Source organism: Penicillium chermesinum (genome assembly GCF_028974085.1).
Source record: "Penicillium chermesinum strain IBT 19713 chromosome Unknown utg000006l:1.0-2335141.0:1.0-2336784.0, whole genome shotgun sequence".
Taxonomy (NCBI): Eukaryota; Fungi; Ascomycota; class Eurotiomycetes; order Eurotiales; family Aspergillaceae; genus Penicillium; species Penicillium chermesinum.
The window spans coordinates 908387-923431 of record NW_026695316.1 but is presented as its reverse complement, the minus strand read 5'-3'; the positions used below and the strand labels follow the sequence as shown (position 1 = coordinate 923431).

The 15045-nt window shown below is 51.6% G+C and overlaps 4 protein-coding genes across 4 annotated transcripts; 1 reads left to right on the top strand and 3 right to left on the bottom strand.

The window, feature by feature from the left end:
* Positions 1-4953: 4953 nt before the first annotated feature.
* Positions 4954-6871, top strand: N7468_008135 (putative serine/threonine protein kinase; the record flags this gene model as incomplete). Its single annotated transcript, XM_058477431.1, is given in 3 exon segments — positions 4954-6604; positions 6618-6646; positions 6722-6871. The coding sequence occupies 3 exon segments, from the start codon at positions 4954-4956 to the stop codon at positions 6869-6871; spliced, it is 1830 nt and encodes a 609-aa protein (XP_058327776.1).
* Positions 6872-8089: 1218 nt separating this feature from the next.
* N7468_008134 (uncharacterized protein) lies at positions 8090-9676 on the bottom strand (the record flags this gene model as incomplete). Its single annotated transcript, XM_058477430.1, has 4 exons — positions 8090-8896; positions 8954-9166; positions 9234-9479; positions 9602-9676. 4 exons carry the CDS (start codon positions 9674-9676, stop codon positions 8090-8092), a joined length of 1341 nt encoding a protein of 446 aa, XP_058327775.1.
* A 923-nt stretch (positions 9677-10599) lies between these two features.
* N7468_008133 (Spo12 family protein) lies at positions 10600-11069 on the bottom strand (the record flags this gene model as incomplete). Its single annotated transcript, XM_058477429.1, has 3 exons — positions 10600-10687; positions 10753-10842; positions 10915-11069. The coding sequence occupies 3 exons, from the start codon at positions 11067-11069 to the stop codon at positions 10600-10602; spliced, it is 333 nt and encodes a 110-aa protein (XP_058327774.1).
* A 600-nt stretch (positions 11070-11669) lies between these two features.
* On the bottom strand, positions 11670-14270 carry N7468_008132 (Sad1/UNC domain protein; the record flags this gene model as incomplete). Its single annotated transcript, XM_058477428.1, has 1 exon — positions 11670-14270. The coding sequence occupies one exon, from the start codon at positions 14268-14270 to the stop codon at positions 11670-11672; it is 2601 nt and encodes an 866-aa protein (XP_058327773.1).
* Between the last annotated feature and the right edge of the window lie 775 nt (positions 14271-15045).

The following is a 15045-nucleotide window of genomic DNA, read 5'->3' as shown; positions in this document are numbered from 1 at the left end:
AGCTGCACCCACCTCGACGGGACCTATCAGATTTACTATGCCTCAGGCAACGGCCCCTGCACTTCTGATGCAGATTCCCATCCAGGCTGCATTTCCGTAGGGCCGTGTTACGGCGGAGAATACTGGCCCTACGAGAAGCTGGGCTCATGGCATACAGCGTACAACCGACTTGCATTTGACGCTGTACCCTGCGGATCGCCCACTGCAGCACAAAGAAACATGCAAGCAAACTTCGGAGGACCCCGCCAGGGCGCTCCCTGCCCTCACCTGCAGTTCCTCGATCATCATTTTTTTTTTCTTTCCCTTGCTGTCTCACTTCTATTTTTTCACACCGTCGATGGGAGAATGAAGGTCAGGGCCGCTGATTTGTCTCAGCCTGATTCCCAACATTCTGCAACATGCACGATAGGCGGGGCCAATTTGACCTCTCCCAGGGGGGGTTGGGGGGCTTCTTTGGAGAAGGCTATGGAGGACGTCTTGACGTGCTTGGAAGACGGAGTATCGAGGGACAACATTTACCGACGATGTTCAACTAGGCAATAGATTGGCGCCAACAGAAGTCAGACCCCGGCAACGCAAGAATGGGGGCACGCATTCAGCCCTGGTAGGGTCATTGCCAGCCAAAGCGAGATGCTAATTGGGTGGGAGGGCATCCAATAGTGCCAAGCCGCTTTCTTTCATGAAAGTTAGAAATATGCCAAATCCCAAATCTTGCACCGAGTTCCATGAGTTGCCCAGGCTGCAAGCCGCGCAGTTGGTCCCCATTTGTCGTTCGGACCAGAATCCGGGGAAGTCTATCCCAGTCGGCGGGTCCAGCCGGATCTGCTATGATGCTGATGTATGTTCTCCGATAGTCATTGTCTATGTAGTTGGTCCATCTAGGACTGGTTACGGAGGAGATTGACCAATGGCCCACCTTCCCTTGTATCGAGACATGACAGGGGGCGCGGAGAATTTGATGCTGATAAAGGTGATATCACCTTTTATCTTAGCCAGCATTAACGATCTGACTAGTGCGGTCATCCTATGTCAAGCTACGTTCTTATGCCAATCAGCATGGCCCCCAAACAATCTGATGCGGATGGGCGCTTCGGGGGCTAAACAGACTTCCGTTATACGTACGTACGCGCACCCTCTTCCCCCCTCGATCGACTGTCAACCTCGACCGATGATGAGGTCGGAATGACGATCCGTGCGGGGTAAGAGGCACGAAAATGAGAAACGGAATATAGGGAAAATGAGGAAGGGCGATCAGGGCCACGCCCCCTATCTTCGGCCTATCTGGCAATAGCGGCTTATCGGAGTCGTTACTCCAACCTTGGTACACTGTAGACTGAGAGTTCTTGGAGTACCGTAGATAACAGGAAGGTTGAACCCTAACCGATAAGGCTAGCATGGACCAAAGAGGTCCGAGTTTCGTACCATGTTTACTATCTCGAGTGATCAACACAAGAAATATGGGTTAAGAGAATTTAAGAAACCTTGGGACTGGGAGGACGGGAGTGTATCACTGCCAGTCGCGAGCTCCAGCATTTCTCGGCGCATAGGGATCAGGTGTGTCCAGGTCTTCGCTGGTCCTCCTGCAGGCCGCACATTGGATGCTGGTCTGAACATGACGAGTTCCAACACGTGTAGCGAAGGAGAGAGAGTCAACGGTCACCCATGAGTTGGAGGGGAGATACGAAGCCATGCATCTGTTTCTCCCTGCCAACATATAGCGTATACCTTCATCTACGGTATTGTATACAATAAGAAAGTCCCAGACCGTCAACCAACAAAAGAATTTCGAATTGCAACATCACAACACCATGAAGAAATCCATCGCGTGATGTGAAACCACGTCATAAACAATGTCACCACTGGCCGCTGCAAGGTTTGTCCTTTGCAGGAGGCGGTCAGTCTCAGCCACCCTCACCGCTGGATTCGGGACAGAAACCCGCCTGCGTGGGTGAAGTGTCTAAGACCCTTTTGCATTGCCCTAGTCTTTTTCTTTTAGAAATTTGCCCTGGAATAACTTGTGATCCTAGTCTGAGTGAGCCGGTCCAAACTCCACCCCTGATTAGGTGTTACTTTTGGGCGCAAGGGCGCTCCACCGGATCGAGGATCAGCATGACCCCCCTGACCCTTCCCCCCGCAAAAGATCTTTCCAAGTCATCCCCCCCTCCCAATTTGGAACACTAAGTGTCCCGTAAATGCCGCGCGCCAAAATGCGTTTCAAACGTGCACGTCGACGTGGACGTGGACGTGGGGCTGGGGCGTGGGAGAGCACGCAGATCGTCGAGTTTACACGTCGAGGTGTCCCAAGGCCCAAAGGTCGGGCGCGTAGAGAGCTGCATGGAAGAGGGGGACTAGACTCGAGTAGAGGATATCATAGGGGGGCCAGAAACCTAGCCTCGGAAGCAACGGGCCCCTGGGACGTATCGCGGAAGAAGTATAATTGACATTGCATAAGGTACCCAGTACGGGCCCTGGGGTAGCTTTGCGTACATTGTTAGGCAGTGAGGTACATCAGGTACCTGGCGAAGGGGCCCTCGCTGGGCCTCTCGACCTCTCGACCCGCTCCCTGAGCCATGTATGATGCATGGTCCGGCAAAGAGACTCCGGGCCTGCAGTAGTAAACCAGCAGGCACTAACGACCAACATTGGCTCGCCCAATGACGGTTCCATCACGCCATCCCAATCCCCATCGCAATCCATGGCGTCATGCAAGCTGGAAATAGTGCAGCATGCAGCTGCTGTGATTCGCGGTTGCCCCAGACTCCGCTGCACATTGCGACGGATGGAGTCTAGCGCGCCACCTTGATCCGCCCTCGGCCGCGAGTCGAAACACAGCCTTGGTCCCTGTGAGCTAAGTCCCCCATTCTTCTGACTGGGTTGCGTTTTGACTTGGTCTGAGAGACCATTCTGGACTGCAGGTCCCAGACTTGGAGATGGCTGCTTTCCCCCCTCCCTTTTTTGTGTTTACGAAAGTAGAACCCTGGGAGCTAGTTGAGCCAAATTGGGTCCCGTATGTACGCTCGGGCTTCTGCAGATCTACAGGAGAACGCCGTAGTATACAGCACGGACTAGTGGTATAGCATTAACACTAGATGATAGCATTGCGATGGTGGAATTTGAGTATAGATCGAAGATGTTGCAAAGATCGTGGTAGTTTTAGCCGGGTGTCAGTTTGGTCCTCGGATTCCTTGACTCAAGGGCAATGGAATGGATGGAGTGTCTGGAAGATTCAGGAAGATTACTGTACTCGTGGTCGCTGCAGTACCGTACTTTATCAGCGGTTTATCACACTCGATAAGATTGGGTGTCGTCACGTCATTACATGTTTCGGTATGGAACTTGCACGGGAACGGAAGTCGTTGCCTTCCACGCCGGCAGCCGTGGAGAACGACACCCGCTGATCGCACGAGGGAACGTTTCGTGACATGTTTTAGTACCGTCCTCGTAACCAAGCCTGTACCAGACTGTACCGTGGTGATCGACGGGCATTGGCTCGCCGACCTCAATTTACCAGGGATCCCCACATGGGTCAGTACAGCTTGTACTGTAACGGGCAGCAGTTGCGTGACTAACAACGATCATCTCTGTGACTCCTGTACCTCCCCCCCTGCCCCAACTCCTACAACTCATCCATATCTCCCTTCCATCGTTCCTTCCCCTTCTCTTTCGCGTTACTCTTTCATCACCTTCCGACCTCCTCATCTCTCTTCGCTCGCCTCGCCTCTCCCTCTTCTTCCCACCTCTCTACTTCTCTTCGCTGCCAATTAGTACGCCGCGACATCCGCTTCCTATCGATTCCCAGTTGCCGTCGACGTTACTACTTGCTACCGTCGGTTTCCCCTTGTTCCTCTTGCACCGACAAGCCCTAGCAATCCCACACTGTTGTTTCCGTCCCGCCTCTCAGAGAATATCTGGGTGCCTCGGCTACTACAGCTCCTGACTCATATCCGTCCCGTCTTGGTATTCATCTCTGAATAGCCAAGACGAGCCTTCGGATACCTTCTTTTTCATTTGCCTGGTGACACCTTGTGATCTGGAGTTTGGAATTTTGGGGACCTGGTCTCGAGCACACTGACGCTTCCTATTCTTGGATTTGAAGGTGTTCATCCAGGATCCCATTTGTCTCCAAACTTCTGCCCTTTGGTCCGGGGCTCTCATCCACGAGAACCTCTTTCAAGCTCGGCTTGCTCTCCTTGCGAGTCGAAAATCCAGCTTCGAAATCACTTCCTGCCAATTGAACCTGATATGACTCATTAATCGCAACTTCTATACTGAGTCACGGCCTTCAACTCTTGAACCTGGTGTTCACGGGCTTCTTGTTTATTCTACCCTTTCCTTGTCGCCTTTCCAATTTATATCACGATATTACGCAGCGCTATCTCACCTCAACTTTCGACTCAACTTGGAATTCGTCATCCGTCCCGACCGACGACTTTCATACTTGAACATCTTCACATTCCTTCCCAAGGCACCCTGCCTCCCAATTACAACGAAAACGATATACAAATGAGCACATAACGGTCTTTACCATTTTTCCTTGAGCGTCCATACCCCTTCTCTGGGTCCATCAGCTGCGCCGTTGCGCCGACTACCATTTCCATTTTTCCCTTGTCAATCACCTTGTCGTCTTGATATATTTTTACGACCTCTTTCTTCATTCCTCGGATATCTCTGCCTCATTGTCGGGGTCTTTTTTTTGCCTATCAACCTTGGACGATTAGGCTTCGCCATTCTTCACTTCTTGCACTTTAATCCTTCCACTAGCCTGGTTGCTGTTTTTAGTGGCGTGAATTTTTTTCTCTCTTTTTTTGTTCTTTGGGGAGATCCAGCTCAAGGCTTCAGTGTGATTCGAAGCTATTTATCTACGTCCTCCTTATATCGACGCGTCGTTGCATCCTTTCCCAGCATCAAACTTTTTGAGACCATCCCGTTCACAGCAAAATCACCCTGTCAACCATGGAGTGTCTACGAGGTGAATTCGTTGAGGGTCGGATCCTAGATGGCCGTTTCGAAACTATTCGACCCCTCAATCAAGGTTCTTTCGGACAGGTGTTCCTCGCGAAAGATCTTGAAACGAACGAAGACGTCGCGATCAAGTGCTTAACTAAGATCTCGCCTGACGCGTCAAACGCCCCTACATGTGACGGCAGGTTTGAAGAGCTTGAGTGTCACAAGCGTTTCGGTCGACATCCCAACCTGGTTAATTTGATTCATCACTTTGAGACTGATGCGCATATGTTCTTGGTTCTGGAGTTCTGTGCCAATGGTGACCTCTATGAAGCCATTCGTGTTAACAGAGGGCCTCTGGAAACTGAACACGTACGCGAGTTTATGCTTCAGTTAGTTGACGCGTTGGACTTTATCCACTCAAAGGGCCTTTATCACCGCGATATCAAGCCAGAGAACATCTTCCTCACTCAAGATGGCTCTATGAAACTGGGTGATTTTGGCCTCGCGACGCGTGAGTCCTGGTGCTATGAGGCCTGTGTTGGGAGTGATCGGTACATGGCCCCTGAACAGTATGAACCAGGCACCACAGGCTATTCGCCTGCAAAGGCCGATATTTGGTCTGTGGGTATCTGTCTGTTGAACATCTTGTTTGCCCGTAACCCATTCGTATCGCCCACCGAATCCGATAAGCTGTTCAGCGACTTCGTTCGTGACCGCCAGTCGCTGTTCGATATATTCCCCAACATGTCTCAAGACACTTTCGAAATTCTGACTCATGCTTTGGCTTTCGATCCCAAGAAGCGTTCTCTTGCCTGTGTTCGCGATTCTATCATGCGGGCTATTTCGTTTACCACTGATGATGAGACCCTGGATGATTTCTGTGTCGAGGATAACGAGGTTGTTACCGCCACTGCCAACCGTGAGCCTCTGCGTACTCCGTCCATCCAGAGCCCTCACGTCAACAACAGCGACTCCTTCCCATGGGCCAAGGCTCTTCAGACCAGCCCGCCCTTGGCCATGCGACAGCTTTCTATCATCCCCGACAATGAGAGCTATACGGAGGATCTATTCCCTGCCTCCGAAGCCGGTGCAACCTCGTGGTTTTCGACCCAGAATGCTCCCTCGATGGCATCTCTGGTGGACTCAGCCATGAGCGAATCTCTGAAATCGCTTCACCTTCCCCGCCAGCGTCCGATGCTTCCTCGATCCGACCCTGTCCCCATCACTGGATCCCTTCCAAGTCACGCCCACAAGCCTCTTCCATCTTTGTCGATGGTCTTTGGCAAGAATACGACTGATCAAATTTCCAAGAGCTGGAGTGATCTTTGGGATGAGGAGGAATCTGAGAACGAGGACCTTGCCTTCCAGCAACGCCGTGAGCAGAACTCTCGTAGCTGGAGCCAAGAGAGCCAGGACGTTACCCCATTGGGATTGCGCGAGCAGGCCTCCGCTTCTCCCACCGACCGCTCCATTACTCCGGTCACTCATGCCACCGCCCCCCACACCGCCAAAGTTCACTCTCTGGAAGTAGACAGCGATACCGGGGATACCGGTACTTCCAGCAGCACCCCTCGTCCGATCCACCAGCTTTCGCCGAAGAAGTCCAATATCGATAAATGGGCCGATCTTGGGGATAAGCGCCGCAAGTTCAAGACCCGTGATCTCTTCAGTCCCCAGCGCACTGCCAACAATTGGCGACGTGATTGGGGACTTGGGTCTTCCGGCTTTGACCATGGATATCGCTCCAAGCAGCCGCAGCGCGAGTCCCCCCCAGTCCGATCGCCGTCGCCGCCTGTTCCTCGAGAAAGACTGGCGCCGCCATGATGAGGAGGTTCCCAAGCTGTCTCCAGCCAAGCCCTCGTACGATACCACGATCGACGATGACCTCGACCTCGTGGGTGGGTGGCATGATCTTCACCTATAGCATATGTTGTGGTCATTCATTCACCACTTCCCAGCTTGTCCTTTTATAATCGGCGCCCTTTTCGTCCACAGTGCAATATCTCTTTCTGTTGGGAAAAAGTTCAAAAAAAACCTTACCAACGATAAATTAATGATCCTGCTTCTTGCTTTTCTGCTTGTCTTCTTCTTTTGGCTTGTTTGCTGGTGTCCCGTGCTACCTTCAACCTGTTGTGGATATCTCTTCCCCTGATATTGCAACACTGTCCCGTGGCCATTCTTACTTTTCTGTTCCTTTCTCTTACCTTCTGTACAATATCTGGCCATGGGCAGCAGAGTGTCAGCAGGGACATCATGCACCAAAATGATTAGAAGGTGGGGGTATGATTTCCACATGTCGAGGGAGGATTTCCTTTTATTTTTATTTCTTTTTTCTATGCATTATGGACAAAAGCTACTGAAGTTGAAAAGGCAGGTTGACGGTGGATTGGATGATGGCCTGGGAGCAACTACGTTCTTGCTTCCACTGCTACTGGTTGAATAAACATGGCCGTTTCCTCCATTGGACCCGATGATGTACTGTAACTAGCTATCTGGATCCTTTGAAGCGAAAATCGATCACTTTCCGTGGTAAATATCCTTTTTCGAGAAATATTAAAGTAGTATCCAATCTGAGTAACCCCTCATGTCCCTTGACTTTTTCCATTCGCGTTTGAGGTCTAGTGTGTACAAATAGGAGGCAAAAGTCTGTGTGCATAGCGCTTCACCCACCCCATCAAATACTGATGTATATTCATGGTCGCATATCCTACACCACCGATCCTTATTAGATCATACTAAAATTCAAAATACTGAATAATCAGGTTTATATACAGAGTTATCTTGTTTAATATTTTGTATAATAATCTTAGTTTGTATGGAATCTATCTATCCTTCTTCCTGTACTTAATATGAATATATTAATCTTTATCTAGTCTAACATATCCTATATAGCATTAATACACTCTTTAAAATAAGCCCAGTCCTCTTCCGATCTTTTGCGCGGGTGGTGTATTAAGGTACTCTCGTCCGTCGGGAACAGAGCGGTCCCCAGCTTTTTAAGTCTACAATCTCCTATACTCTACTGGTAGATCATAGCCTCATTTGAAGCATCATATTCGAGTCGTGGTTTCATTCTGAAGTGATTCCACCTAGATCAATATATGACCCTAGTCATAACTACTTTGTTTTTTTCCTCCCCCTTTTACAAATGGGCCTTAGCCTTGAAACCCGCGGCAGTAAGCAAGCGATCCGTCTCCTCAATCTGGAACTTCAGCTTCGCAGCCACAGCATCCTTACGTGACTTATTCTCCCTACGTCCCAGCTGCTGCAGATGCACCTCGTCCGGCCCATCCGCAATGCGCAACGTCCGGATGCCCGCCCACAAATACGCCAGTGGCGTATCCTGGCAAACACCCGCAGCCCCATAGGCCTGCACCGCACGGTCAATAATGGTCAGCACCGTCTGCGGAACGAGCACCTTCGCCTCCGCGATCTCGCGCAGCGCAGCGCGGGCATCGCCCTGGTCGATCTTGATCGCAGCGTTCAGGACCACCAAGCGCGCGGCATCGACCTCGATGCGGCTCTTTGCGATCCACTCGAGGATCACGCCGTGCGAGGCGAGCGGCTGGCCGAAGGTCTTCTTGTTCTCGTCGTTGATGCGCGCGATCAGCCACTCCAGAGCCTTCTCGGCGGCGCCGATGCTGCGCATGCAGTGGTGGATGCGGCCGGGGCCGAGTCGGCCCTGGATGATCTCAAAGCCGCGGCCTTCGCCGAGCACGATGTTTGCGACCGGGACCCGCACGTTCTTGAAGCTGATGTGGCCGTGGCCGTGCGGGGCGTCGTCGTACCCGTAGACATGCATCATGCGGTGCACGGTGATGCCAGGGAGGCCGGCGGGGACGAGCACCACGGACTGCTGCTTGTAGGGGTCACTGTTTGTGGGGTCGGTCTTGCCCATGACGATGTAGATGCTGCAGCGGGGATCGCCAGCGCCGGAGGCCCACCATTTCTGGGATTTGTTAGCTTTCGGTGGAGAGTTGTGGAATGGAGGAAGGTGGTTACATACGGATCCGTTCAGGACATATTCGTTGCCTTCACGGCGAATGCTCAGCGCGATATTCGTAGCATCGCTGGAGGCAATATCGGGCTCGGTCATTAGGAATGCAGACCGGATCTTGCCCTCAAGCAGAGGGGTGAGCCATTCGCGCTGCTGGGCATCATTGCCATACTTGGCCAGGACTTCCATGTTACCGGTATCGGGGGCCGCAGTGTTGGTTGCCTATAGAAGACAGAGGATGTTAGAGCTTCCGATCTAGACTGTCGTATAAGGAGGGCTTGAATCATACCTCTGGGCCAAGCTTGCTCTTCCCAAGGATCTCGGCCATCAGGCCGTACTCTAGGTTTGTAAAGCCAGCACCTTGACTGTAATGGGCCTTGGCCAGGAACAAGTTCCATAGCCCTAGCTTCTTGGCCTTCTCCTTCAGACTCTCCACGACCGGTGGGTTGGTCTTCCATCGCTTCTCACCCTCACCAAGTTGAGCGGAGAAAACGCCCTCAGCAGGGATACATTCCTTCTCGACGAACTCCTCGATCTAGGACAAAGACAATGTTAGCAAGCAACGGTGACAGGTTTACGCGACCTCATGCAGGCTGCGTAAGCAAGCAATAGCTTATCCCACGGGCAAGTCCATTGAAAGGCGGGGCGAGTACGTACTAAGTCGAGGGTCTTCTTAGCTCGATCGCTGACAAAGGGCTGAGCAATAACAGGGATACGAGATGAAGCAGACATGTTGGGCAGGCTGGGGAAGGACAAGAGAACGGGGGACCGTAAATTATAAGTTGGGGGGGGCTGAACCTGCGGAGTAGCGGGGAAAGCCGAGCGTAGTCGGTTTTGCCTCGGCCCAGCGGTCTATGGCACCACGGGGGGGGGTATCTGGGTCAGGCCATTGGGAATTTGTGGGCTGTTCGACCAATGGAGAAACGACTTTCTATACATATGTAGCCGTAGATTTGCTGGTAAGCTACGTACTGGAATTTTTGGTTCCGCACATGGAGGGTCCTTCGTGGGTGAATAGCCGGGCCAGTACCTCGGCCAGAATTACCGATCTATAGAGGACCTTCGAGTTCGAGAACATCAGATCATTGCAGCAATCTCCTAATGCTCTATAAGAGACTGTGTCTGCAGAAAGCTAGTCCCTCGGAGGAGAAAGACACTAGGAGCAGACTTCACGGCAATCTGCAAAGCGCTGAAGGAAACTTACTTCGCGAAGTCGTATAAATGCAGTAGGATAGCTCCAAGGTTCCAGTAGCCATTCAAGTTGAGATGACAGTTGCAGTATTGACAACTATGCAATTGCTTTATTTCAGATCCCTATCAAGAGCAATTACCAAACAGAACCAACCCAGCACCTCTAACCCAAGCAGACCAAAAAAAAAGACAAGGATATTACACACAAGACACAGGCATCGCGGGTCATCACAAAAGGAAAAAAAAAATAATAAAGGCATCAACCTGCGCAAAGACCTAGCCCAGCGCCCTTAGAAAGGATCTCTGAAACACGACCAGCGCAGACCAGAAACCAGGGTAACCAAGGGCAAGGGATCGCAGGAACCGAGGGCTCGGCCCAACAGCCCAAACAACCGTGCACGGCCGTTCAAAACAAAGGGGGCCAGACATGCAAGGCCACAGAATAGCACACTGGGCAATCCGATCTATTCTGTGGTTTGAGCCTGTTCGGCTGATGACTGCTCATAGCTCTTCTTGCCTAGCTTTGCGAAGAGTGACTGGGGCTTGCCGGCACTAAAGTAGAGAATAGCCCGTGTCAGACCAGATTTGTAAGCCGCGGTCACGGGTAAAGAACATACTTCTTGAAGCGCTTGCCCTTGATGTCACTCAGCTTCTTGGTGCAGGGGCTCATGATATCGTCCGACGGAGAAACGTAGGAAGTGGGCTGTCTGCAGGCGATAATATTAGCATTGGGTCGCTGACTTCGCTCCCACATCGAGAACAGATCGGTGGGTACTCACTTCTCTTCGCTCTCGAGCTTGCCTTGAAGCATCTGGCGGTGGTTCTCCATGGAGGAGAGGTCGGCAGCCTTGAGGTCTGACTTGTCGACGTTCGCATTGGCGAGGTGTGTGTTGGTGGAGCGGTCGGCCAGAGGCTGCACTTGTGTGGCGTCCATACTGTGTGCTGTGGAAGGGGTAGAGGAGGATGGGAGAGATTGCGGTGGAATCAGATAGTTCGGATGAAAGAGTAGAGATCAGAGGGAGTCTGGAGAAATTCAGATCGATGATAAGAGAGAAGAACGTGTTGTCGGTGCAGGTGGGCGAAGAAAATGCTGTTTGATTGTTGGCCAGGCAACGCCCTTCAACGACGGTGACTATGACGGGGTGTGGGGCCATTCTTGCTACTGTTTATTGATGGACTACTGCGGACAAGGTATACTAAACTTGATTGTGGAAATTGAGTCTGTATTATTCAAGGGTATTAATTAACCGAGCATGCATCGTACAGTCCTTGTCACGGAGATCGTCGTCGGGTGCCATACACTTGATGGAGGTACAAGTCCCATGCAACCAAACGCCAAATGAAGCCGAAGTATATAAGAAAATAAGATGAAAAATAGCACCAAACGATACAGACGCAGTAAAGACGAACGCTATGGTACAGGTACCGATGCAAAATTGAAGGGGGAGGGAAACCAAGTAGGAAGGGAACCAGCCCATAGATTCCATGGTTTTGGAGACTTGGGGGATTCTCAAGGATCGAGTCCAGGTGGGTCTCATGAAAGACGCGTTGACTCATCTGACCGGATTGATATTGAAACGTCCGAGTCGGGCGAATATGTCTCAGCCTCCTCCTGTCTATCCAAGTCAGATATGTGACCGGTCAGAACAGGAGGTGTGCTGTGCGAGCGCAGGTGTGGCGTGCCGGGGGTAGGTTCAGAAATTGAATCGGGCGACCGTGGTACGTCGACCTTCAGGTCGCCTAACTCTCTAGAGACTTCAGAGGTAGGTGTTGGTGGGACATATGCTGGTCCAGGACTGGCTGCTTCATCTGGCGACGAACTATCCGACAGGTTTCGCCTGTGCCCCATATCCTCGCGACGAGAAGATGTAGGTCGCGTGGACCCAGGGCTCCCAGACGGAGAAGTAGGACTGTAGATAGGTGATCCAGGGCGTAGACTATAAGAGCGGGCAACCATTCTCTGGACACGCGGGAACTCCATGTAATTGCTGACAGAACCCCTTGAGAAGAGCACGAACGCAAAACAACACAAGACCATGATACTTTGGATGACAGTCACCCGTTTTTGGAAGACAATCTCATCGGCCAGAATACCTAGCTGAGCACTGAGCGACTGGACTTCTTCGTGATATCGCATCCGATGTTCGAATTCAAAGGCGACTGACTTCCAGACGTGATCATACTGCTCTCGGAACTCTTTCAGCTCATTGAGAACAGTCACATTGAGATTCTCCAGGAATGTCGAGGTCTTGGCCAGCTGGCGCTTCTCAACCTTGTTGAACGCATCTCGCAGGATTCGAGATTGTTCCTCGATATAGAGAAGGGAAAGCGTGGAGTTCGACTCCAGCATTTGCAGTCGCTTATGCACTGATTTGAAGAACGACTCCTGTGTAGTAGGGTTCGAAGATGGCGGCTGGGTAGATGTAGCTCTGATCGTCTCTGGGGGCGCACTTGGCTGCTCTTCTTTCGGTTTGGTGGTTGACTTTCCTGTGCTTTCGACAGAAGAGTTTTGATGATTTGGCTCTGTTGCCGCTTCTGATGTATCAGGTGCTGCGACTAGCGGCTTAGAAGAATCCCCTTGTCTGCGGACTTCATCCGTAAGTTTGGATTGTGAAATCGAGCCTGGTTGTGTTGCTGGGATCTGGTCACCAGTTATACTGGTTGCGTTGGCTTGGATCTCGGGATTTGATTGAGCCACAGCCTCTGGGTGTTCTGTTTTAGTTTCTATTGCCGGTTGGTCTTGAGGATCACATATATCAAGGAACTCGGACTCTGTTTTGTGGAAAAAGACTTCAATTTGGCTGAGTGGCTTCGCACATACAGCAGGAGCCCCCAGGTCGGTGCTTTCTTCAGCCAAAGTCTCCGCTGGCTCGCCTACCGACTCGGAAATTTGAGGGACCTCCGGGGCCGCAACGGGCTCTTCGATTTCACTGTCGGCCTGGCTAGCGCTTTCGTCGTGCTTGTATTCCTCCAACATTGTTGTACCGTGAACACGAATGAGACTGAGCGGGCAGTAGAATTCAGTGCCGTAATGTGTCAGGAACTCGATGCGAAGATAACGCGCCCAGATAAGGGAGTTTTCCACAGCAAATGCTTGAACCTCGCGGGTATTTCGAGCCTGGTAGACGCCCAGCTCTTTCCACTGGTCCGGTTTCGCTGGGTACCTATCCGAGACACTGACCCGAAATGTATGGAAGATGGAGCTGAAGAACTCATAATTCGCCAGAACCACGGTGTCAACAAGTATGTCATCACAGAGCTCTAGAATCAAGAACTTGTTGTCTGCTCGACACTCGTTCAGCATATAGCTATCCTTATGCTCCACCAAGACGGCAGACGAGCCGGTACACTCAGGATTTGTCTTGAGGACAGTAGCCGCGCAATCAAAGGATGCGTAATTAAATCGTTCTTTGCACGTAGTTCCCGCATCCTTGCGCCGCGAAACATCAGACTGCGCGCGGCCAACCTGGACATCACCGCCCGCATTCACATCTTCATCCAAGCTACCCGAATACTGCGCGGAGATCGGCGATGCCCAGGCCGCAGGACTAGCCTCAGGAGTCTCTCCACCAAACCCCCCGAAATCCAGTTCAATTTCCGCGTCATCACCCAGCGAATCCAATGCATTCTGGATCCCAGGCTGCTGCCGGCCCTCCTTCCCAGCTGCAGCCGCGCGTCTGCTGCCTCCGACATTCTCCGCAGATTGGCCAACCTTAGCCAAATTCTGCTTCTTCCAATCCTCGAAAGAGAGAAAACTCTCGCTATCCAGCAGTGAGTCCGTATCCTGCTCCTGCTCTTCCTCCGAGGCTTTCTTTGTCGCCGCGTCCACGGCCGCCACCGAAGAGGCCGCCGAATCTCCTCCAAACGAGCTACTCCACCCGCCAGGGCCAGCTGGGGCGCCTACAGGCCGAAAGCCTGCGCTCGGATGTAGCCTAATATCCAGACATACAGGATACTGGAATATTTCCGCTTCTATCACCCAGATACTTTTCGCTGGACATGTCTCTGGCACTGTCCCACGAGCAGGCTGAGCCAGTGATTCTGGTGCAGTCTGCTGCCCGGCCACGCAGCCAGCGAGTGCAAAGATAGCAGCAGCAAGCTGTCTCCTGGACCGAAAGGTCCTTGAGCCTGCCATGGCCTGCTCTGCGGGCTGTTCCAGCCTTTGCGAAATGTGCGACTTTGTTGCTTACACCTGAGTGGATGTGGTTATGACGTGCCCATCGTCGGGGCTTGCGACACCAGTCGCGATCTCGATCGCGGGGGCCGGGTTCAAGGGGTTGGCCGGGTAAGGCAAAAGGCGGGTGGGATTTTCGGTACAGTGAATTGTAAAAGACGGAGGGTTTTGGGCAAAGAGTTAGCTTGAGATGACTGGGAAGAGAATAGTTCAAACAATAAGTCGGTGGGAAAGTGGAGCGTGGCATCTCAACCGTTGAACAAGCTGGGGTCACCGCCCTTTTCACCGCTGGGGCTTCTAGGTTTTTTTTTGTACACGGATTCTATAGATAAGGGGTGTACTCGGTATATTGGCCCAGTGGAACAGTCTTTATATTTGAGGTTATGGAGCTCGACGTTGTAGCTTTCTATAACAAAGAAGCTATTTGATATGGCTGCCCTAGCATTCAATGCAAAATGTACCTGCAAGCGGTGTGCACGATCCCTGCAGGTCGATGCTTTAGCGCCATAGAAAAAAAATCCAAGATTGGTTTAGCTTGCTATGTATATTCCTTCACCGGCTTTTAGATGCTGTATGGGATGTGTTAGACCAGACGAAGATTAATATATATGGGAAGAAGGATGGATAAATTATATGCGAACCAGGGTTATTATACCGAGATATTAAGCAAGATAACTCTGTATATAAACCTGATTATCCAGTATTTTGAATTTCAGTATGATTCAATAAGGATCGG